The sequence below is a fragment of the Cicer arietinum genome, chromosome 3, assembly GCF_000331145.2.
Source record: "Cicer arietinum cultivar CDC Frontier isolate Library 1 chromosome 3, Cicar.CDCFrontier_v2.0, whole genome shotgun sequence".
NCBI classification, from domain to species: Eukaryota; Viridiplantae; Streptophyta; class Magnoliopsida; order Fabales; family Fabaceae; genus Cicer; species Cicer arietinum.
Window position 1 is genome coordinate 76131132 of NC_021162.2, and position 22885 is coordinate 76154016.

Genomic DNA, 22885 nt, shown 5'->3' on the forward strand with positions numbered 1-22885 from the left:
ATTATCTAGTGTGAGAGGGTTTTGGGTTGGGGTTTGCAAATTGCAATTGCATAGTTTGAGAGGTATAATGAATTCATTCATGTGTTCATCATAAACGGAAACTCCCTCACTCAACTCTTAACCAACATTATCCCATTCCCAATGAAGGTTTAGCATCACACACACAATCTTGTAAGTCTATTTTCCTTTTCGCTTAATATACTTCATTTTTCTGTGAAGAATTATTGATTTCATTTCATGGAGCCTAAACAATTATTGCTTTCTTCTTCACCCAAACTCTCTTTTTTATCATCATCTTCTACCCCTTTATCATTCTTCATCTCAAATAAACTTCCTTTTCTTCAAAAACCTAACCTTTCTCTCAAACTTCATTCCTCCCTCCAAAAATCCCAATTTTTCGGAACCAATTTGCGTTTGTTTCAGTCTGAATCATCGCATTTCGGTGGGCCCAGATTTCAATTTGTGCCTATAAGAGCAGCCGTGAAGAGAAGGAAAGAGCTTCCATTTGATAATGTCATACAAAAAGACAAGAAGCTCAAATTTGTTCTCAAGGTGAGGAAATTACTAGTGAGTACACCTAATAGGGTTATGTCTCTTCAAGAACTAGGTAAGCATAAAAGAGAATTAGGGTTAGACAAGAAGAGAAGATTAATTGCAGTTTTGAGGAAATTTCCTGCTGTGTTTGAGATTTTGGAAGAAGGGTGTTACTCTCTTAAATTCAAAATGACTTCTGAGGCTGAAAGGCTTTATCTTGAGGAATTGAGGGTTAGGAATGAAATGGAAGATGTGGTAGTTACAAAACTTAGGAAATTGTTGATGATGTCGTTGGAAAAACGGATTTTGTTAGAGAAAATTGCACACTTGGCAAATGATTTGGGACTTCCGAGGGAATTTCGCGACACCATTTGTCATAGATATCCACAGTATTTCAAAGTTGTTGAGACTGAAAGAGGCCCTGCACTTGAATTAACACATTGGGATCCTCAGCTTGCTGTTTCTGCAGCCGAGCTATCTGCAGAGGAAAATCGAATTAGGGAGATGGAAGAGCAGAACTTGATCATAGACAGGCCTGCTAAATTCAACAGAGTTAAGCTTCCTAAGGGTCTTAATCTTTCCAAGGGTGAGATGAGGAAGATAATGCAGTTCAGAGACTTGGCATATGTATCGCCTTACTCGGATTTCTCAATGCTTGGTTCTGGATCGCCGGAGAAAGAGAAGCATGCCTGTGGCGTTATTCATGAGATTTTGAGTCTTACACTTGAGAAGCGAACTCTTGTTGATCATTTCACTCATTTTCGAGAGGAGTTTAGATTCTCTCAGCAATTGAGAGGGATGTTGATAAGGCACCCTGATATGTTTTATATATCTTTGAAAGGAGACAGGGATTCTGTGTTCCTTAGGGAAGCATATCGAAATTCAGAGTTGGTAGACAAGGATAGATTGTTACTTATAAAGGAGAAACTTCGCTCTCTGGTTAATGTTCCACGATTTATTAAGGGTAGGGGTGCTGGTCGCACAAGAGTTGGAGATGGCATGGAAGAGAATGATATTGATAGCAGACAAGATCAAAGGGGTGAAGAGGAACGAGAATGGTCAGATGCTGATGATTTTGTGAGTGAAGATGATGACGGCGACGATGATGCTGATGATGACTGGATTGATGATGATGATGATGATGATGATACTCCACCAGATTTTGATGAGGAGGAAACTGGAACATTGGTGATTGAAAAGGGAAAGACAATAATACAAGTTCAAGATGCAAGAAAGAATAATGAAAAGAAGGTCCTTGTTCCAACACTCCATGATGGTCGTCCTAGAGAACGGTGGTAATCTTTAAAAGGCTTTTAAGCTCAAGCTCAGAATTTTCCATGAAAGAAAGCATTTGGCTGATTAATTTGTTGTGGTGGATACTTTAGGAAATGTGTTTGCCTCCACTATCTTGAAAGAATATGAACATCCTTCTTTGACCATCCATCATGGTTCTTGAATTTTCTCTTAAACAACAAAGGAGATATTATGTTGATATGTTCAACTCAAACCGAAATGTCCAACTGATGTAGATTTGACTATATATCTGTTGCTTGCTTTACTGTATAATAGATTGATGCTTCTTAGAAAGTATTGTCTTTGAAACTTATATTTGAACAGCCAAGTGGAATGAATGATTTAATTAATTAAGCAAAAGGTTCAATTGAGTGATATTTGTTGCTGCATATATTATTTATTTATATTGATTTCCCATGATTCAAATATTTACATTAATAATCATTATGCTACTTAATTATGCATATATAATGAAATATTTACACAATTTTGTTCCTTTTGATTGAAGGAGGTATTGCATTCTGTCATTTGGGGTGCCATTTCTAGGTATCTGCATTCCTTCAGTTTTGGAATCATAACCCACCAAACAGTTTTTCTGCCAAATTGCAAGCAGGAAATGTTTTAGGTTGTTTTACTTATGAATGATGACAATGACTTGTGAATGTCAGGTGGGTTGCTTCTGGATTCGGGTTCTTCATATAGATTCAAAGTTTGAATAGAATTTGTTCTTTGAGAGTTTAACAATAATTCATCCTGTTTTCGTTACAGAAAACTTGTATTAAAAATAAATGTCAAATAATAAATACTAACATACTGGAGTGCAGTGCAGTTTTTTGTAGCCTGTCCTCTTGAATATTTATTTGTCTGCTGCATATATCAATCTGACTTATAATATTCAGGTCTTAGTACTAAATTTATTTTACTGAATTTCTGCTGTTTACTTTTTTTTTTCTACCCCTTTTTCGTTGCAAAATAAAACATGATATATGATCTGTTTCTTTTGGAACTTCTTTTAGAGAATTGGTTTTTGAGATTTCTCTAGTCAAACTTCAGATTTGTACTAATTGCTAATTGTTACTACACTAATGAGAAGATTTAGGCAGATAAAAAAGTAGGGAATTTTTGCTAAGCTTGTTTGAGATATATGCTTCAATGACACATAAAATTAACCTATTTTGTAAAAGACATCAACCCCTCGTCAATTACAACAACGTGTTATCTATTCTATAAAAACAGCGTGTATCATTTAAACGATTTGAAGAGATCTGAGTGTAACTTGAATATAACAAATAAGCATGACAAGAGTGTTGGAAAAATAGTAGTGGAGTGAGTGAGTGTGATTTAAACATACCTAAGGAGTTGTAAAAAATATAAAATTTAAAGTCCAAGGTATTCAAAGTCTCTAAAAGAGACAAATATTTTATTTGATAAAAAGGTTTCATTAAAATATTTTTAAAATTAAAATTAATAGTCTCAATTGACTTTATTATTAATTAAAATACAAATATTTATACATAATCAATTATATTAATTTAATAAATAATTTTATATTCTAAAGTGTTTGAAAAATAATTTATAATATAAAATTTAATAATTTTATTAATATACTATCATATTAAATTTTGTCATAAACCTCCACAGTTGGACCGACTTTGTGACATATATTGGTTTGAAGACTTTTGCAGCAACATAAGATTTAAATATCCACAGTTGGACCGACTTTGTGACATATATCGGTTTGAAGACTTTTACAGCAACATGAGATTTGAATATAATATTTCTATATTGTATACATGTGTTTGAGAATCTTCATAAATTGAACTATCATTGGAAAATAAGATCCAGATATATTTAACATGTTATCAAATTTGGGTCAAGGATGATGCAAAGTTTGGTTAATGATGATGTATTAGAGTCTCATGTTAACAATATCAATATGCTTGGATACCCTCATTCTTTGAGATACAAGGCAGGCAAATTACAACAAGGCAGATAGTTTAAAAGTTTCAGTTAAATTTAAATTATGATTTGAAAACAATTCACGTTTAAAATTAAATTAAATCTTTTTTATTTAAAAAACAAAATACAAAGAACTACACTAAGTTTTGTCCTATTTCTTTTCTTTCTAAATCTAGGTTTTGTCCTATTCTTTTCGATTCCTAATGCGGCATTATTATGATTCAAGTTGCAGTGTCCTTTTCTTTTCCTTCAATAAGTTGCAATTAGGAGTGGAAGTAAGTTAAACCAACCAACATGAATTTATAGTTTAATTTATGATAGACTTATGTCATACCATAAATTAGACATAGATTTTTTTTTTAAAGTCTATTTAGTAGAAAAACTCATACTACAAGTCACTAAAAAAATATTTTAAGTGTATCAAAATGATATATTTAATCAAAATATTAATATTTTTATTAATATTATTATTATTATTACTATAATATTAAGTTTTTTTTGGGTGTTAAACCGTAAATTTGTTAAGGTTTTTTTAAATTTTAACACAATGATCTACATAATCGATAAACTTATTTAAAATTATCATTATCAAATATAATAGAAATACAATATAATGTAATGATATATACTTTAAATTTAAAATTATATTAGATATCAAAATAAAACCTTAATTTATTAATGTATTACTTTATTCTTTTATTTTTAAAAAAATCACATGATATATTGTGTAAACTGTTATTTTATAACAGTGAAATATATTTTTAACGTAGTTTTAGTCTTTATTTAAACTTGAAAAAATGTCACATCAATAAAAAAGATAAGTTGTTTAAAAATGGGCAAGCAAAGCCCAATAGAAGATGAAAAGGAGAAAGAAAAAGCCCAATAAAATGTTGAGAATGGACTGGAGTAGAAGCGAAAAGGAACTCGTAGTAAGGTCACAATCACCGCATGTATGACTCCCAAGCAAAGACTATTGATTCAACGTGTATGAATCGCGACATAAGGAGAACATGGCATCACCTGAACGACACGCGCCGATTATTTTGTACGAAACAGATTGTGACTGCAGCCGCCACTGCCATAGAGAATGTGGCGCCAAATTGCATCACCTCCTTCATGCAACCGCACATTTGGCCTTCCAACCAACAATTGTAATTATTATGTTCTCTTCTCAATTCTCCTTTTCTTTTCTTTTTTACTTTTTGGAACGGTCTCACCTATTCTGCTTAATGCTTATACATACATACGACACGCTGGTCATCAACCGAAAATGCGGGCCCCGTTTCCCCCGGTATGACTAAAATGCCCTTACCTAATTTCTACTTATAAAAGAGGCATTTATGTTTTGTTAGACCCACATGAAATTGTCTCTCCTACTCATTAAATATTTTCACTTACAAGGCATAAACCATGAAATTATGAAAACAATTTGTTGACTGTAATCACTACAAGTATTTCTTAACAAAATCTTATAAAGGTAGACGAGGGTATTTTGGTCTATGAAATTTGGCCTCGTGTTTAAAGTTAGGCCAACCCACATGAGCAGATTCTCATTATTTCAAAGTCGTTTCCTTGGAGTTTGTAATTCATTTAATTAAATGTTTTTTTAGTTCTCTATTTCTAAATTTCTATTAATAATACACACAACACATGAATCAGAGAAGAGAGGTTTCCCTGGGTGTGGTCACTTGCATTGCATTACATTATATTTTGTTCGTCCTGTTGCATCTGAATCTCAGGGATCCAATTGTTGAGAGAGAGACACACACACATCTCTTGTCCAGATTGCTGGTCTATAGACACCATTATATGAGCTTGATCATTAGTTGTTGTTTCCTCTCTGCATCTTCTGTTCTGTTCTTTGGGGGGGATATATACTGCTTTTGTTTCTGTATATTTATTCATTCATTGCTTCCCTGCCTCTCACTCTCATCCATCAGGGTATGTATATATGATATACATTCATTCATTACCATATTATTCTTTAATTATTATTTTTGTTTGTATACAATACAGTAACTCTCATTATCATCTGTTGCATATTTTGTTGGCCATCCATGATGCAACAATTGTCAAACAATTTTAGTCCGTTTGCTTAATTAAAGCTTTCAAATCACATTTGGTATATTATACTACTCTAAAATGAAATATAAATAAAAGATGATATATTAAAAAAGACATAATTAATATCCCATGAAACACTCGTTAGCAAGACATTAAATCAAAATACTACAGATTATTAAAATATGTCTGCTCTTACAAGTGTATAAACCACCACTAATTGTCCTCCCAAAAATATATATACCTTTTTTATTTACCGTGTAAGTTTTTAACTTGCAAATTATGAAAGGAACATGTAATAGGAATATTGTGATGGAAATTCCGAGGTCAATTTTAGTTTATGCTATTTTTGTTTTGTTTGGTGGGTACTAGTACGTTTTCGAGGTTGTAATTTGGTATTCATTTAATAGTGTTTTTGAAATTGGAGCATGTCGTATCAATTTTCCTTCCTAACAAGTCGGTTTAAAGTTAGATATCTTAAATAATATGCGGCAATTCCTAGAAAAATAAAGTATCTCTTCTGAATGAATTATAAACAAAAATAATTGCAACAACTAACAATCAAGCTTTATTTTATTAAATATATCAAATTACTCATTATTTTGTTTTCTCTCATTACAAAATCCACGTCTCATCTCCATATGTTCAAAGTACTTACGCTGAATTTCTACCGTTTTTTATAAGAAAAATAACTAAATTACTCATATTAAAAAATATTATTGATCACATTTAATTTATTTATGTAATTTCAATAAAAATAAAACTTATTGTCTAAATTACTCTCAATAACTAATAAATTGATCATTAAAAATATAAAAAATTAAATAAGACTGAAGTTTTTTATTTACACATATTTTAATTCCGATGAATATTTGTTTATATTTAATCAAATGGGAGTAAAATTAACGAAGGAACAAAGAATGTGACATATTTCTTCTCCTACCAATGTAACACTCGGGATATAGCTAAACAGAAAATTTCCCTCTTATTAAGATTTATCGAATTCAACGAACTTTGCATGTTTTTTCCCTAATGAATTAATGTCCATCTGATCCAAGTTAATATCTGAAGCAATATTCGTCTCGAATCTAACTATGTTCTTGGCTTTGGCTTTACACACAACACAACGATGTTTTTGTCCATAATATATAGGAGTTGCGTTCATTGGTAGGTAAATTAGTTTAACTATGACATGTTTTTTAACATCTTTAAGAAAGCTATCGTTGATAACAAGAAATTTATACATAGTTCTTGTAAGTTTTCTTATAAAATCCATGTTCACATCTTACAATTGTTTCAAGACAAAACTAAAAAAAGAAAAAACCAAAACTCAACATTATCAAGCTTTGAGGTCTGATATATAATTTGTAACCGGGTTGTATTTCAGAGTGCATCGCAGGGGTCTACGATCTAGTTTACAAAAACCCGATATAGTGGAAGATATTCTTGCTGAGTTGCATAAAAATAAATTGCAAGCTATGGCCTGCACTGCAGTTGCCATGCCTACCTCTCCAGCAACCATGGATATAGCAAAAGAGCATAATGGTCTTCGCCGTTCGCACTCCATCAACGACATATACACGCGTTCGATAATGAGGAGGTCTTATTCTGATAACCACCTGTGTTGCTCCTTCAACCGTATAAAAGCCACATCAGTGCAACCAAAACTTAAGCACAACCAGTCAATGGGAACTTCTCCATTTCAGTTTTCAGGTTCCATTCTCCCAAATTCATTGCGCTCATTCTTATTTGACCAACAAACCAGCAAGGACATACATACAAGTGAGAAGGATATAAATTTTGAGGAAAACAGTAAAGAAGAAAGAGTAAATAGAGCTAACTGGATAGAGAGACTTGTGGAAATTAAGAAGCATTGGAGAAACAGGATACCCAAAGAAAGCATCGATATGGATGTGATATGTGATGATGATAATAATACATCTGGTGAATGTGATTGTGATGATGACAGTGTTTGTATGGTGGATTATGATGATGAAGAAGAAGTGACATATGATCGTGACTCATTCTCAAAATTTCTTGTTCAAGTGCCATGGTCTGATACCAAACTATACTCTCAGCTAGCTTTTCTGTGCAACATGGCTTATGAAATACCCCAAATCAAGGTAAGCACCAATGGTATAACAAATTCTCAAGATTTGCATATGCAGTTTCACATGTGTTTTCCTTTTTTTTCACGAATGAGTCAAAAGAGAAACATAAACATATATTTCTTAACAAAAAATTTGCAGGCTCAAGAGTTGAGGAAATACTACAGCCTTCAATTTATAACATCTTCTCTAGAGAAGAAAGCTGCAGTGGCCAAGTTAAAAGAAAAACTTAATCAGGATTTACCGCGCATTCCTATGGATGATGACTCAGTAGCCTCTGATCAAGACAGCTTAGAGAAAGGAAAAGATAATGAACAGAAGCCTCAAATCCGACTTGCTTATGACATTGCTGCCTCAGCTGCCTCCTATGTCCAATTGCAAACAAAGAACCTCTTATCCCTTGCTGCTAAGTCACAGCAAAGTGATAATGAAGATTCCAATGAAGGAAGAGAGGACTCTACACAACAGGAGACAGAAGGCACTTCACCGCGAGCTTATAAATCAGAGGTTGCAGCTTATATGGCGGCATCAACAGTGACTTCTGTGGTTGCAGCAGGAGAGAGGGAAAAGCAGGAAGCAGCAAATAATCTGCAGTCACTTCATTCTTCACCTTGTGAATGGTTTGTTTGTGATGATTTCAGCAATTACACTCGATGTTTTGTAATTCAGGTAATACCTTAAACTACTACTCCAAGTTGTATATATTTGGTCTCAAAATACATATACAACTGTTTGAATTTCTGAGAGAGTACTTGTACTTAGTTGTACCATCAGGCTATATAATATTGGTGAAATTTGACAAATTAATATTTTTATTTCATGATGCAGGGTTCAGACTCTCTAGCATCTTGGCAAGCAAACCTCTTCTTTGAGCCTACAAAGTTTGAGGTAATCGTTTATTCATTGTTATGCTGCAACAAGAACAGTTGATAAGAAAAAACACCAAAGCACTCATAATCTATTCTCTTACAGAACACAGAAGTAATTGTTCACAGAGGAATATATGAAGCTGCAAAAGGAATATATGAGCAATTCATGCCGGAAATTTTGGACCATTTGAAAAGACACGGGGATCGTGCGAAGCTTCAATTCACCGGACATTCCCTCGGGGGAAGTCTTTCTCTTTTGGTTCATTTGATGCTATTGACTAGGAAAGTTGTCAGCTCTTCAACTCTTCGACCAGTAGTGACTTTTGGCTCACCATTTGTATTCTGCGGAGGCCAAAAATTAATCGATGAACTAGGCCTAGATGAGAGCCACATCCACTGTGTGATGATGCATAGAGATATTGTTCCGAGAGCCTTCTCCTGTAATTATCCTGACCATGTTGCTGTTCTCCTTAAGCGCTTAAACCGCACATTTCGTTCACATCCTTGCCTGACAAAAAATGTAAGCATCATTGTTCTATCATTATATTCATATTCATATAAATATACATCATTTATTTCATATTTACATTAATTTCTTTGTATATATTTTCAGAAGCTATTGTATTCACCAATGGGAAAAATATTCATTCTCCAACCGGATGAGAAGACATCACCTCCACATCCTTTACTCCCTTCAGAAAACGCCTTCTATGCGCTTGATAGTACTATACATGGATACTCTTCAAGAGTTCTAAGCACTTTTCTCAATCAACCACACCCTATTGAAACACTAAGTGATCCAACAGCATATGGCTCAGAAGGCACAATTCTAAGAGACCATGACTCCAGCAACTACCTTAAAGCTGTCAATGGAATCCTAATACAACATTCGAAGACTCTTGTTGGCAGAGTAAGAAAGCAAAGGATTGACGAACTTTGGCCAACGCTGACCTCTCCATCTCCACACTCATGGAGCCATGAACAGAACATGGAGAGATGCAGCTTGATGACAAAGGAGATAACAACAGGGGTCTAAAATTAAGCATCCTTTTTAGGTTCCTACAGAACAAATAGCTGAAATTAAATCATGAAATTAACTATAGCAAAGTAAATCATATTTTTTTTATGTATATTCCTAAAAATCTAGAATGCTAAGTGTTTATAATATATCCATGAGGATCACTCCATATTTGACTAACATTGTATAGTATAATATAAAATGTCAATAGTTCCAATAGAGTAAAAAGTTTCTACAGATTTTTCAAGAATGATGAGCATAAAGTTCTACAATAATGAAAACTAATTTAGTACGCGTAGTAATAGAAAATCAAGAAGCACAGGATCGGGTGCTATTAATTAAATACAACTAGAACGAAAATAAGCATCACTCTTGTATTTGTATGATGGGTATTTGAAATTAACACTAAACACACACTCACAGACATACACAAAAAAGCAGTACCTGAACACGCAGACATAAGATTTGGTGGCCACACGTTTTCTTCCTTTCCTTCGATGGCATCGCGTAATGCATAGGTATCTTTTCGTCACTATTATAAATAAAAAAACTATTTTTACGGATATTAAAAAATATAATTAAGTGTAGTTAATTTTTTACCTGTTATGTAAAACATATATTAAATTTATTAATTATCTCTTTTTAATATTAAATATTCAACTATTAGTATTAAATATTTGGATTAAATGAAATATGTATTAAAAATAGTAATATTAAATAAGTCAAGAGTACTTTTATTTGTAGTAGGAAGACTTTTTATTTATTTATAATAATAATAATAATAGTAATTAGAAGAAGTAAAAAAATATTATATTACTAATTAATTTTTTTTCGACAGAGTATTTTCTGTGTTGTTATTGTGGAAAAAGAAACAAATATTTGATTGTGTTTTAAAATATAAATCGGCCCAACAATAATAATTGTATGCTCAATCTCATCAAATTTATGATAAGAGATATAATAATAGATTCAGCAAATTAATAATAATAATAATAATAATAATAATAATAATAATAATAATAATAAGATACAGATATATACAATTATAAAAAATCCATATTAATAAGTTTCCCCCAAATTTATTTATTTTTGCATTAAAAATCCATTTTATGTGAATCCCAAAACAATTAATGGCAATACCTTATCTCTTCTAAATGGAATTTCCAATTAAAAATAGAAACAATAATAATTAAAATTAATAGTCATTACTTATTATAATTAACAAGCATTTATCATAAATAATAAAATGTAATCCACTTTTTATTTGGAAACTCTTGATGTGTTTTTTAATTATATTTTTCATAGTTTTTTCGGCGACTAAAATGAATTATCACTTTAGTAAAAAAAAATTGATTATCACTCTTGAGTTAAAAAAAAACATTCAATATCAAATAAAATATAATGGATGACATTCTCAAATTTGAGATTATTGTTGAATTCAATTAAAAAAAGTGTAATTCAATAATATAATTTAATAGGAGTATAAAAATAATATGTAATGAAATTTAATTATTGAATAAAAAAAGTAGTATAATTCAATATGTAATAAACTCTTTTTGAATTTAACTTTGTCAATGACAAATAAATATTCATTCCAACACTCACTGTTTTATTTTATAAAATTCAAACTATGTCTCACGCTAGTGCAATAATAATATGAGAATCAAAGTTGGTAGTAAATAAAATAAAGCAATAAATATTGGGAATCAAATTAATTATAATTTGAATGGAGATTCATTCTTTGAGTTTTATGTTTTGATTTTGTGAATAAATAAAGAGTATAAACAAGTGATATAAATATAATATAGTTATTGGGTTGTTAGGAGCATAAGAGAGGAGCAGCATTTAGTTGTAATATTGGGTGAGTTTGAGTTAGTTCACATTTGCCTTTTCCTTTGATAGCATTATTAAATATTTGTGTATATATTTACTTGAGGTGCACTGCCACTAATTTGAAATCCAAAATGGATTACATTAGTAAATTGCCTGACTGCATCTTGTCTTACATCTTGACAATGTTATCCATGAAAGATTTGTTGAAGACAACTATACTCTCTAAAAGATGGTGCAAGCTTTGGGGTTTAAGGAGAGATCTCTACTTTGATGTCTTCAATGTGTTTGGAACCCAAAATCAACTACTACATATCATCGATATGGATATGAGCAGAGATGAATTTGTAACACGAGTTCATCAATTTCTCAATAACTTTCATGGCACAAAGATCGATTCTTTCTTGGTCAATTTCTTTTTAAAACGTGAACAAAGCAGCACTATTAATCAATGGTTAAGTTTTGCAATTGCAAGGGGAGTTCAAAGAATCGATCTACTCTTGCTAGGATTGCCTTATGGAAATGACAATACTCGATGCAAACTTTATAAATTTGACTTTGCTTTATTTGCATATACTAATGCTTCAACCCTATATCATCTATCTCTTCAACATTGTGTTGTCTTCCATCCAATCAACTCTGATTTTATTCTTCCATTCAAATGTTTGAGATATCTTTCACTTCGAAGTGCAAAAGTCGATAAAATGTTCATTGAATGTCTATTATCTAATTGTCTTTTGCTTGAAGAGTTTTACTTATTATATTGTGTGCTCAAATCATTAAAGCTTAAGATAGTAAGTTCATCCTTACGTCATCTCAAGGTTATAGGGTGCTATACTGTATCCCACATTATTCTAGGTATTCAAGATGTCAAGAAACAAGATGATGTAAAATTGATTTTACTGGATTGTCCTAAACTCACTTCACTGGCGTATGATGCACATGATTTGGATACAATGAAAATTAATACCCCTATGCTGAATAGCATTCAATTCTCCATTTCATTTAAGAGAGATCTTAATGCATTTGTGGCTATCTGTGCAACTTTTACTCAACTTGAGATTATGCATCTTACCACATTAGCCATGGTTAGTCATAAAGTGTTTTTTTTTTTATATATATAATATTTTGAATCTTACATGTGGTTGTTCAGGTCACGACTTCCCTACCAATAACTCAACCACTCAAACATCTTAAGGAGTTGAACCTCGACGTTTCGGTGCCTTCGTACATCTTAAATGATGAGGAGTATGATCCATTGTGGATTTTAAACATCCTTCAAGCTTCTCCTCTTTTGCATAAACTTTCAGTCATGGTGAGTTAACATGGTTAATAAACTTATTTTACTTTTTATTTTTATCTATGTCTTCATAAATAAACGGAGAAGATGTCAATTTATTAATGGTTATTCATATTCAACGGAGAAGATGAGAGTAAGGATGAAAAAGAAATCAATTTTAAACCTTCCTATTTTTCCTATACCTCCACTTTCTTACCATTTAGCATTTTGCATAGTTAAAACCACACATTTAGAATCAATTTTAGGTTATTTGATTCCTCTAAGTAGTTGCTACTCTTGAAGTATTTTAATTTTGTGATTTTAATTGTCAGTTTGTATATCAAGAGTTCTTTGAAGATCAAAAAGATATTAGGGATGTTGAAACATTCTGTCATGAGAACGTAAAAGTTATTGAATTGGGAGGATGTGTTGGCAATTGGTTTGAAATTGAGTTTGTTATGAATGTTCTGAAAAGTGCCCACAAACTTGAGCGAATAGTTTTGAGTCCCTATTGGAGAGAAGATGAGGAATTGGATTGGAATTCGAATCCTGATTGGTTTCAAAGAGGGCGTGACAGGATTATCGAAAAGTTTCAAGGCGAAGAAGTAGTTGGACGAGAAAAACTTGTGCTCATATAAGATCAATTCTTTTTTTACATGTTTTTTTTTTCCTTCTTATAATAATTGATAGAATGCTCATAACTTTACTAGTACTTATGATCATACCAATAATCTATTAATATGCATTTGACTACCATAGTTTTGTGCTCTGCTTATATTTTATTTAACATAAAAATTAAGTACGTATTTTGGTATCTAGTTGTATATGTAAATTGTTTACCCCACTATCAAATTGTTTGGAGTGATGAGGTTCATCCTTCCAAAGTGAAAATGCACCATCTATTTCTAGGTTAGTTAGCAAGAATGTGCCGCTAAATATTTAGAAGAGATATAGACTTATAAATTGAGACTGAAGAACACAGAAGATGATAAACCTTCTTCTTAAATGTAAGCTTGTGTAGTGTATCAACAAATCACATAGGTGAGCCTCAAATTATAGGTATGTATGCAATTGCTAGTGCCTACAATATGATGAAATCATATTGCTTTGTGGCTATAGAGACTCTTGTGGATCAGTATTATCAACCATATTCTTTTCATCATATTGAAATTTGTTGCATTTTGAAAACTTGATGATGAGCTATTTTACCATATGCTTGGACATTTTGACTTATCTTATACCGTAAAACCATGGTCTGTTTAATAGGTGATTTTAGTGAATCATAAAATCACGGTTTCTATCAAACCTTATTAATTTGTGTCTTGTTATTTAGGACTAATATTACTAAAATGTATGGTCCATGATATCATACTATTTATTTATTTTTATTTATTTATGTGTTGCAATGATAGTATATATGTAGCACCAACACTTTTGATTGAAAACATATTTTAGTGTCTTGACATGGGTCGGTGTCCAATATTGACCGACATTTTAATTATATTTAATTAATTATTTTTTCAAAATATCATTGGCATTAGTGTGTCCAATGTCCGTGTTAGAATATTTGTAATTCATAAATAATCACATTTGCGAGTTATTAACTATATAACGGAACTAAGGTTGGAAGATGGAAAATAAACATGGACAAAATTAGAAACTACTTACATTGTAATTGTGAATGCAATGCACTCTTTAGTAGATAATATAAGGGTTTGGTTCAGAAGAGGGATCTTTCATACCACGTGGGGCTGACAAAGAACTTGTATTAAGAAAAAAAGCTCAATTGATATTATTAACAACTTGTAAATAATTTAATTCAAACTACATTTCTGCTGTCCATTTTTTTCTATCACTTTTTTTCTTCTCAAAATAAAATACGCATTTTAATATGATGCTTTAGAAATTTCTTTCATAAGAGAAATTCTAAAGAGAGATTTTCAACAAATAAAGGGGATGAGTGAGTGTCATCTAAACCTATCTAAAGAGATTAATGCAATCTCTCCCTGTACAATTATTTAGTCTCTATTTCATCATTTTCAAAATAAAATAAGGCATAGTGGCGTATGATCATTAGCGTCCATATCTAATAGTAGTATAAAAAAAAGGGAAAGTGACGCTTTGTTTAAACGAGAAGTAAGACATAAAATTAATTCAGTTATAAGTATTTACATACACACTTTATTAACATCATACTAATTTTCTGCGAGCACGCTCCGAGCACGCACGTACGAACGTTCATACTAGGTTTCTGCGAGCACGCTCTGAGCACGCACGCACGAGCGTTGTTCTGATTAACATAGACACGTTTCAACGCTCTGAGCACGCACGCACGCACGAGCGTTGTTCTGATTAACATAGACACGTTTCACGTTGAACAACGTTGAAGAAAATAAAATTGAAGAGGTTGGACGCATATCTTGAGAGGTAGGGAGGGGCCACGACATCCCCTAATTTTTTTTTAATTTTTTTATAAATAACAACGATAGAAAAGCAATAAAAGATTATTCAATTGTTCTTAAATAACAGTTCAAGTCGTTAATCATATTAGAAATTATACAATTAAAGAGATACAATATAATAAATTAATTCAACAAACTCTATATATTTTATACATAATCAATTATATTAATTTAATAAATAATTTTATATTCTAAAGTGTTTGAAAAATAATTTATAATACAAAATTTAATAATTTTACTAATATACTATCTTATTAAATTTCATCATAAACCTCCACAGTTGAACTGACCTTGTGACATATATATATCTATCTATAGGTTTGAAGACTTTCGCAGCAACATGATATTTGAATATAACATTTCTATATTATATACATGTGTTTGAGAATCTTTTGAGAATCTTCATGAATTGAACTATCATTTGAAAATAAGATCCAAATATATTTAACATGTTATCAAATATTTAATATGAATTCAAATATAAAATATTACGAATGTGTATAACATGTATTACACTGAATATGGAGATTAGAAGGAGAAAAAAAATGTATTTGGGACCCAGTGAACAAGATCAGTCATGGGTAATTGGGCATGGCACCATAATGAGGTGATTGACACTTATCAAGTGCTTGGGGTGGTTTGGCATTCAATGGATATTGGGAAAAGTTTAGTTGATTTGTATTCTTCAAAAAATTGTCCTAATATAAACTATTTAAGTAAAAATGGTTACTATAAGATAAGAACCTAATGGCTTTACTTCAACCACTTCTATTTAATAGTTGACACCAACATGGTGATGTCAAATAATTGCTGCATTTTCTAATTGCTTTAAGAATACATATATATATATATATATATATATATATATATATTGTTGTGTATGATCAGTGTGGATTTGGAGAGTTTTATTTTAAACTTTTTTTTTATCATATTTAATATGTTTTATTAATTTTAATTAATAAATAATTATTTATTTAACGGTTTTGATCGGATAACGTTAATGAATTCGTAGTTTGGTTTAGATTCTTAAAAAAGAAAAAAAAAATAAATGATTTGATATGATTTAGTTTTTGTCATATTTTATATCCAAATCAATTCAAACTGATAAAAGAATATATTGATTAGGTTTGATTCAAGGTGGCTACAATATTTTCACAAATTATAGTTTTATATTTAAATAAATTTTGACCAATAAAGGTGTAACACTTTATTTTGTTGGTTCTATATTTCAGACGAAAAACTATAACCTAATAGTTTTATTTGATTATATTTTTGTAATATTTTTTTTATGAAAAAGACCAAAATCAAATTTAAGAATTTTTTCTTCTCTAATTCATGTACATGATAAATTTTTATCATTAATCAATTAGTTAATAATTATTTTTTACAAATCAATTAATTAAAAGATAAATATTTTTTTTATTAGTAGTGTTACTCTTAATTATTTTCTCGATAAATTACAATACAATAATTATAATTTATTATCAATTATTTGTCACTGGTTAATTAATTATAAAATAATTTCCACTAATCAATTAGCAAAATGAGAAATATACATATCATTAGTAGTGTATCTCTTATTTTGTTCTGGATTTTTTTCTTTTGCAAAGAACTACAATATAATAGTTATAAGTTACTGTCTGAACCATTCACATAATAAATATTTATTAGTAGTCAATTATTCAAAAGACAATGGATTTGTTTATTTAATATTTAAAAAAAGCGATTTTGACTATATATTTTTAAAAATAATTTTTATAAAAATTTATTTAAAAATAATAAAAGCTTTTTAGATTCATTTGTTATCAATTAAAAAAAGTAATTTTGACTTCTAATAATTTAGTTATTCATTATGAGATATTTTAAAATAATAAAAATCTCATTTAAAAAAAAAGTATATTTTAAAAATAATTTTTATGAAATTTTTTTCAAAATAGCTTTTCATTTTAATAATTTTTTGAAATTTTATTATAAAAAATTGGAAAAATTAGATAAAATATTTAAAGTAATATATTATATAAACTATTTAAACAAATTTTTTATTTAAATTTTTATTTTTAATTTTTTTAAAAATATTTTATGTTTTTCATGTATGAAATATATATATATATATATATATATATATATAATATTTTATATGCTATTATCTAGTGTGAGAGAGTTTTGGGTTGGGGTTTGCAAATTGCTATATATTAATAATTTCATGAATTAAAATGATCAAACTAATTTGATTTAATGGCAACACTTTATATCTCTAAATGCTACATGTGGCAGCCTTAACATACAAGTATTAATTCAAAAACAATTTCTTTTGATATCTATATTATATAAAATTACAAAAAAAAATCATCAACTTTTAATGATAATATTTTATCTCTCTTAAACGCCGCGCATGATAGTCTTATACCATACAATCATTTATTTAAAACAAATTTTTTAACATTCATTTCAAATAATTTAAAAATAGAATCTACAATAAAAAAACATTTATAATTAAAAATAAGATAAGGAATAATTGATAACTCTATTAATAATTTCAAACAATAAAAATAATTAAAAAACGATAAAGAAAATTGCAAAGAGTATTTCTACGACATAAGTACTTCTCTTGAGATTATTTTTTAACTTTATTAACATATGATCATTAGCGTCCATATAAAAAAACGGTATCTATTTTTTTACAACTTACACTCACAAAGATATAGTTACGTAATAGTAGTATAAAAAAAAGGGGTAAATGACATTTGTTTAAACGAGAAGTAAGACGTAAAATTAATTCAGTTATAAGTATTTACATACACACACTTTATTAACATCATACTAGGTTTCTGCGAGCACGCACATTCATACTAGGTTTCTACGAGCACGCTCCGAGCACGCACGGACGAGCGTTCATACTAGGTTTCTGCGAGCACGCACGCACGAGCGTTCATACTAGGTTTCTGCGAGCACGCTCCGAGCACACACGCACGCACGAGCGTTGTTCTGATTAACATAGACACATTGCACGTTGAATAACGTTGAAGAAAATAAAATTGAAGACGTTGGACGCGGATCTTGAGAGGCAAGGGCCACGACATCCCCTGATTTTTTTTAATTTTTTTATAAATAACAACGATAGAAAATCAATAAAAGATTATTCAATTGTTCTTAAATAACAGTCCAAGTCGTTAATCATATTAGAAATTATACAATTAAACAGATAAAATATAATAAATTAATTCAACAAACTCTATATATAGATAAAAAAATCATAAATTGAATATATTTTATTTGAATGAATTGTGTGATATTCCAAAAACTTATGTGAATTATATGATGCATGAAAATTGTGTGACTCGTAAAAATTGTAAAACCTGAGAATTGAAATTCTAACATTTTCAATTTGTCTACTACGTACGAATCGCAATAAACTTTAAAAAAAAAACTATATCACTTTTATGAATTTTAATTATAATAGTTTAATTAATACTTATAATTAACTCTCCGACTTTGTATATAACAGAGTTATCCTTCTTACTTGGATCAATCCTCACCTTTGATTTTTAGTAGAATGAGTTGTGAGATGCTTCCCTTGTAATGTGTTGACTCATGTCATAGGTACTATGAGAGGTTAGTGGTCTGTATCATATCCATTTTAATTATAGTGAATAATATCACAATTAACCATGTGAACAAAACAAGAAGGTTCTATCATCTAGATTAACCGTAATTAGTATTAAAAACAAAACAAATGAAAAAATTCTACAATATCGTCTTGGTAAACCATAATTAGTATTAAATATTGATTTTGATAATAATATCATTATCAAATTATAAAACATTTCTAATTGTATCTAATATTAATTCTATTAATAATTTCAGGAATTAAAATGATCAAACTAATATGATTTAATGGCAACACTTTATATCTCTAAATGCTACATGTGGCAGCCTTAACATACAAGTATTAATTCAAAAACAATTTCTTTTGATATCTATATTATATAAAATTACAAAAAAAAAAAAAAAAATCATCAACTTTTAATGATAATATTTTATCTCTCTTAAATGCCACATGATAGTCTTATACCATACAATCATTTATTTAAAACAATTTTTTTCACATTCATTTCAAACAATTTAAAAATAGAATCTACAATAAAAAAACATTTATAATTAAAAATAAGATAAGGAATAATTGATAACTCTATTAATAATTTCAAACAATAAAAATAATTAAAAACGGCAAAGAAAATTGCAAAGGGTATTTCTACGACATAAGTACTTCTCTTGAGATTATTTTGCAACTTTATTAACATATGATCATTAGCGTCCATATGAAAAAAACGGTATCTATTCTTTTACAACTTACACTCACAAAGATATAGTTATGTAACAGTAGTATAAAAAAAAGGGAAAATGACATTTGTTTAAACGAGAAGTAAGACGTAAAATTAACTCAGTTATAAGTATTTACATACACACTTTATTAACATCATACTAGGTTTCTGCGAGCACGCTCCGAGCACGCCCGCACGAGCGTTGTTCTGATTAACATAGACACGTTGCACGTTGAACAACGTTGAACAAAATAAAATTTGAAGAGGTTGGACGCAGATCTTGAGAGGCAGGGGCCACGACATCCCCTAATTTTTTTAATTTTTTTATAAATAACAACGATAGAAAAGCAATAAAAGATTATTCAATTGTTCTTAAATAACGGTCAAAGTCGTTAATCATATTAGAAATTATACAATTAAACAGATAAAATATAATAAATTAATTCAAACAAACTCTATATATAGATTAAAAAAATCATAAATTGAATATATTTAATTTGAATGAATTGTGTGATATTCCAAAAATTTGTGTGAATTATATGACGCATGAAAATTGTGTGACTCGTTAAAATTGTAAAACCTGAGAATTGAAATTCTAACATTTTCAATTTGTCTACTACGTACGAATCTCATCAAACTTTAAAAAAAAAACTATATCACTTTTCTGAATTTCAATTATATCACTTTGATTTTTAGTAGAATGAGTTGTGAGATGCTTCCCTTGTAATGTGTTGATTCATGTCATAAGTACTATGAGAGGTTTGTGGTCTGTATCATATCCATTTTAATTATAGTGAATAATATCACAATTAACCATGTGAACAAAACAAGAAGGTTCTATCATCTAGATTAACCGTAATTAGTATTAAAAACAAAACAAATGAAAAAATTCTACAATATCGTCTAGGTAAACCATAATTAGTATTAAATATTGATTTTGATAATAATATTATTATCAAATTATAAAACATTTCTAATTGTATCTAATATTAATTCTATTAATAATTTCATGAATTAAAATGATCAAACTAATATGATTTAATGGCAACACTTTTTATCTCTACATGCTACATGTGGCAGCCTTAACATACAAGTATTAATTCAAAAACAATTTCTTTTGATATCTATATTATATAAAATTACAAAAAAAAAAAAAAAATCATCAACTTTTAATGATAATATTTTCTCTCTCTTAAATGCCACATGATAGTCTTATACCATACAATCATTTATTTAAAACAATTTTTTTAACATTCATTTCAAACAATTTAAAAATAGAATCTACAATAAAAAAATATTTATAATTAAAAATAAGATAAGGAATAATTGATAACTCTATTAATAATTTCAAACAATAAAAATAATTAAAAAACGGCAAAGAAAATTGCAAAGGGTATTTCTACAACATAAATAATTCTCTTAAGATTATTTTTCAACTTTATTAACATATGATCATTAGCGTCCATATGAAAAAACTTATTAACATATATGATCATTAGCGTCCATATAAAAAAAACGGTATCTATTTTTTTACATCTTACACTCACAAAGATATAGTTATGTAATAGTAGTATAAAAAAAAGGAAAAATGACATTTGTTTAAACGATAAGACGTAAAATTAATTCAGTTATAAGTATTTACATACACACACTCTATTAACATCATACTAGGTTTTTGCAAGCACGCACGGACGCACGAGCGTTGTTCTGATTAACATTGACACGTTGCACGTTGAACAACCTTGAAGAAAATAAAATTGAAAATGTTGGACGCGGATCTTGAGAGGCAGCGGCCACGACATCCCCTACTTTTTTTTAATTTTTTTTTATAAATAACCACGATAGAAAAGCAATAAAAGATTATTCAATTGTTCTTAAATAACAGTCCAAATCGTTAATCATATTAGAAATTATACAATTAAACAGATAAAATATAATAAATTAATTCAACAAACTCTATATATAGATAAAAAAAATCATAAATTGAATATATTTTATTTGAATGAATTGTGTGATATTCTAAAAACTTGTGTGAATTATATGACGTATGAAAATTGTGTGGCTCGTAAAAATTGTAAAACCTGAGTCTACTACCTACGAATCGCATCAAATTTTAAAAAAAACTATATCACTTTTCTGAATTTCAATTATAATAGTTTAATTAATACTTATAACTCTCCGACTCTGTATATAACAGAGATTATCCTTCTTACTTGGATCAATCCTCACCTTTGGTTTTTAGTAGAATGAGTTGTGAGATGCTTCCCTTGTAATGTGTTGACTCATGTCATAGGTACTATGAGAGGCAGGGGCCACGACATCCCCTAATTTTTTTTAATTTTTTTTATTTCATCAAGATAGAGGTATTAAAAAAAATAATCAAAACATTATAGTTAATTTCTCTACGACGAAAATAAAATCAACCTTTTTCTTTCAAGACATCCAGACATCATATCAATATCTTACGGATCACTAATTTAATATCTAGCCTAACTCAGCATGGGGAAAAGCCCTTACCTTGAACGCTTTCCTTCCACGTAACACTATATATCCCTCGAAAAATCTCATAACGATGAAGGAACAAAAGCTTAGAGCTTCCACAAGAAAGAGATGTAATATGTGGGTGGTTGTTTAAGTGACTTGAAAATATTTGAGATAAAGAAAATATAATGTTGCGAATGGAGACATGAAACTGATTAGAGAAAGAGAGTAATTTTTCTCATTGAGGTTAATTGCACACATCTTCATTTGGAATAATATCATTCAATAATTGACATTCATGTACACTTATTCTTGCTTGTTACACATTTGAGTGAATGTAAAATTTTGACCAAAATTGACTTGGTCATTGTTCACTCTAAAAAAATACTCCTATACGAGTTTTAATTAATTACTAACAAAACCCCAACAATTAATTAATTAATTAATATGAATATGAATATACTTCATCAAATAATTAAAATTAAAGGAACAATTATCTTACTATTGTCACGCTAAATTAATTAAATAAAATATATAAATAAAACTAAGGACTTTCACTAATTCTATTATCTCCTTGGTTAAATACTTATTTGGTCTAAAATAAAACTAATAAATGATATAACTTCTATAAATTATAATTTAATTAAATAATTCAACTAATGTTTTCAT

General features: G+C 29.4%; 3 protein-coding genes across 4 annotated transcripts; all 3 read left to right on the forward strand.

The window, feature by feature from the left end:
• Positions 1-2204, forward strand: LOC101505854 (protein WHAT'S THIS FACTOR 1 homolog, chloroplastic). The gene has a single exon (XM_004494751.4). It carries the CDS (start codon positions 238-240, stop codon positions 1831-1833), a length of 1596 nt encoding a protein of 531 aa, XP_004494808.1. The 5' UTR covers positions 1-237; the 3' UTR covers positions 1834-2204.
• A 5121-nt stretch (positions 2205-7325) lies between these two features.
• On the forward strand, positions 7326-9991 carry LOC101506393 (phospholipase A1 PLIP1, chloroplastic). Of its 2 annotated transcripts, XM_004494754.4 has the most exons (5): positions 7326-7970; positions 8097-8624; positions 8784-8843; positions 8928-9344; positions 9438-9991. In XM_004494754.4, the coding sequence occupies exons 1-5, from the start codon at positions 7326-7328 to the stop codon at positions 9858-9860; spliced, it is 2073 nt and encodes a 690-aa protein (XP_004494811.1). In that variant the 3' UTR covers positions 9861-9991. The 2 variants fall into 2 exon arrangements, with proteins under 2 accessions (XP_004494811.1, XP_073222304.1); XM_073366203.1 differs by having other exon boundaries at positions 7326-8624.
• Positions 9992-11741: 1750 nt separating this feature from the next.
• On the forward strand, positions 11742-14162 carry LOC101510575 (putative F-box/LRR-repeat protein At3g44810). The gene is made up of 3 exons (XM_004494915.3): positions 11742-12760; positions 12826-12987; positions 13284-14162. The coding sequence occupies exons 1-3, from the start codon at positions 11807-11809 to the stop codon at positions 13587-13589; spliced, it is 1422 nt and encodes a 473-aa protein (XP_004494972.1). The 5' UTR covers positions 11742-11806; the 3' UTR covers positions 13590-14162.
• The last annotated feature ends 8723 nt before the right edge of the window (positions 14163-22885 follow it).

Coding starts and splice junctions, on each gene's coding strand:
- LOC101510575 (XM_004494915.3), top strand. CDS start 11,807: ATGGATTACATTAGTAAATTGCCTGACTGCATCTTGTCTTACATCTTG. Junction 12,761..12,825: donor ATCTTACCACATTAGCCATG/GTTAGTCATAAA, acceptor GTGGTTGTTCAG/GTCACGACTTCCCTACCAAT. Junction 12,988..13,283: donor TGCATAAACTTTCAGTCATG/GTGAGTTAACAT, acceptor TTTAATTGTCAG/TTTGTATATCAAGAGTTCTT.
- LOC101506393 (XM_073366203.1), top strand. CDS start 7,326: ATGGCCTGCACTGCAGTTGCCATGCCTACCTCTCCAGCAACCATGGAT. Junction 8,625..8,783: donor CTCGATGTTTTGTAATTCAG/GTAATACCTTAA, acceptor TTCATGATGCAG/GGTTCAGACTCTCTAGCATC. Junction 9,345..9,437: donor ATCCTTGCCTGACAAAAAAT/GTAAGCATCATT, acceptor ATATATTTTCAG/AAGCTATTGTATTCACCAAT.
- LOC101505854 (XM_004494751.4), top strand. CDS start 238: ATGGAGCCTAAACAATTATTGCTTTCTTCTTCACCCAAACTCTCTTTT.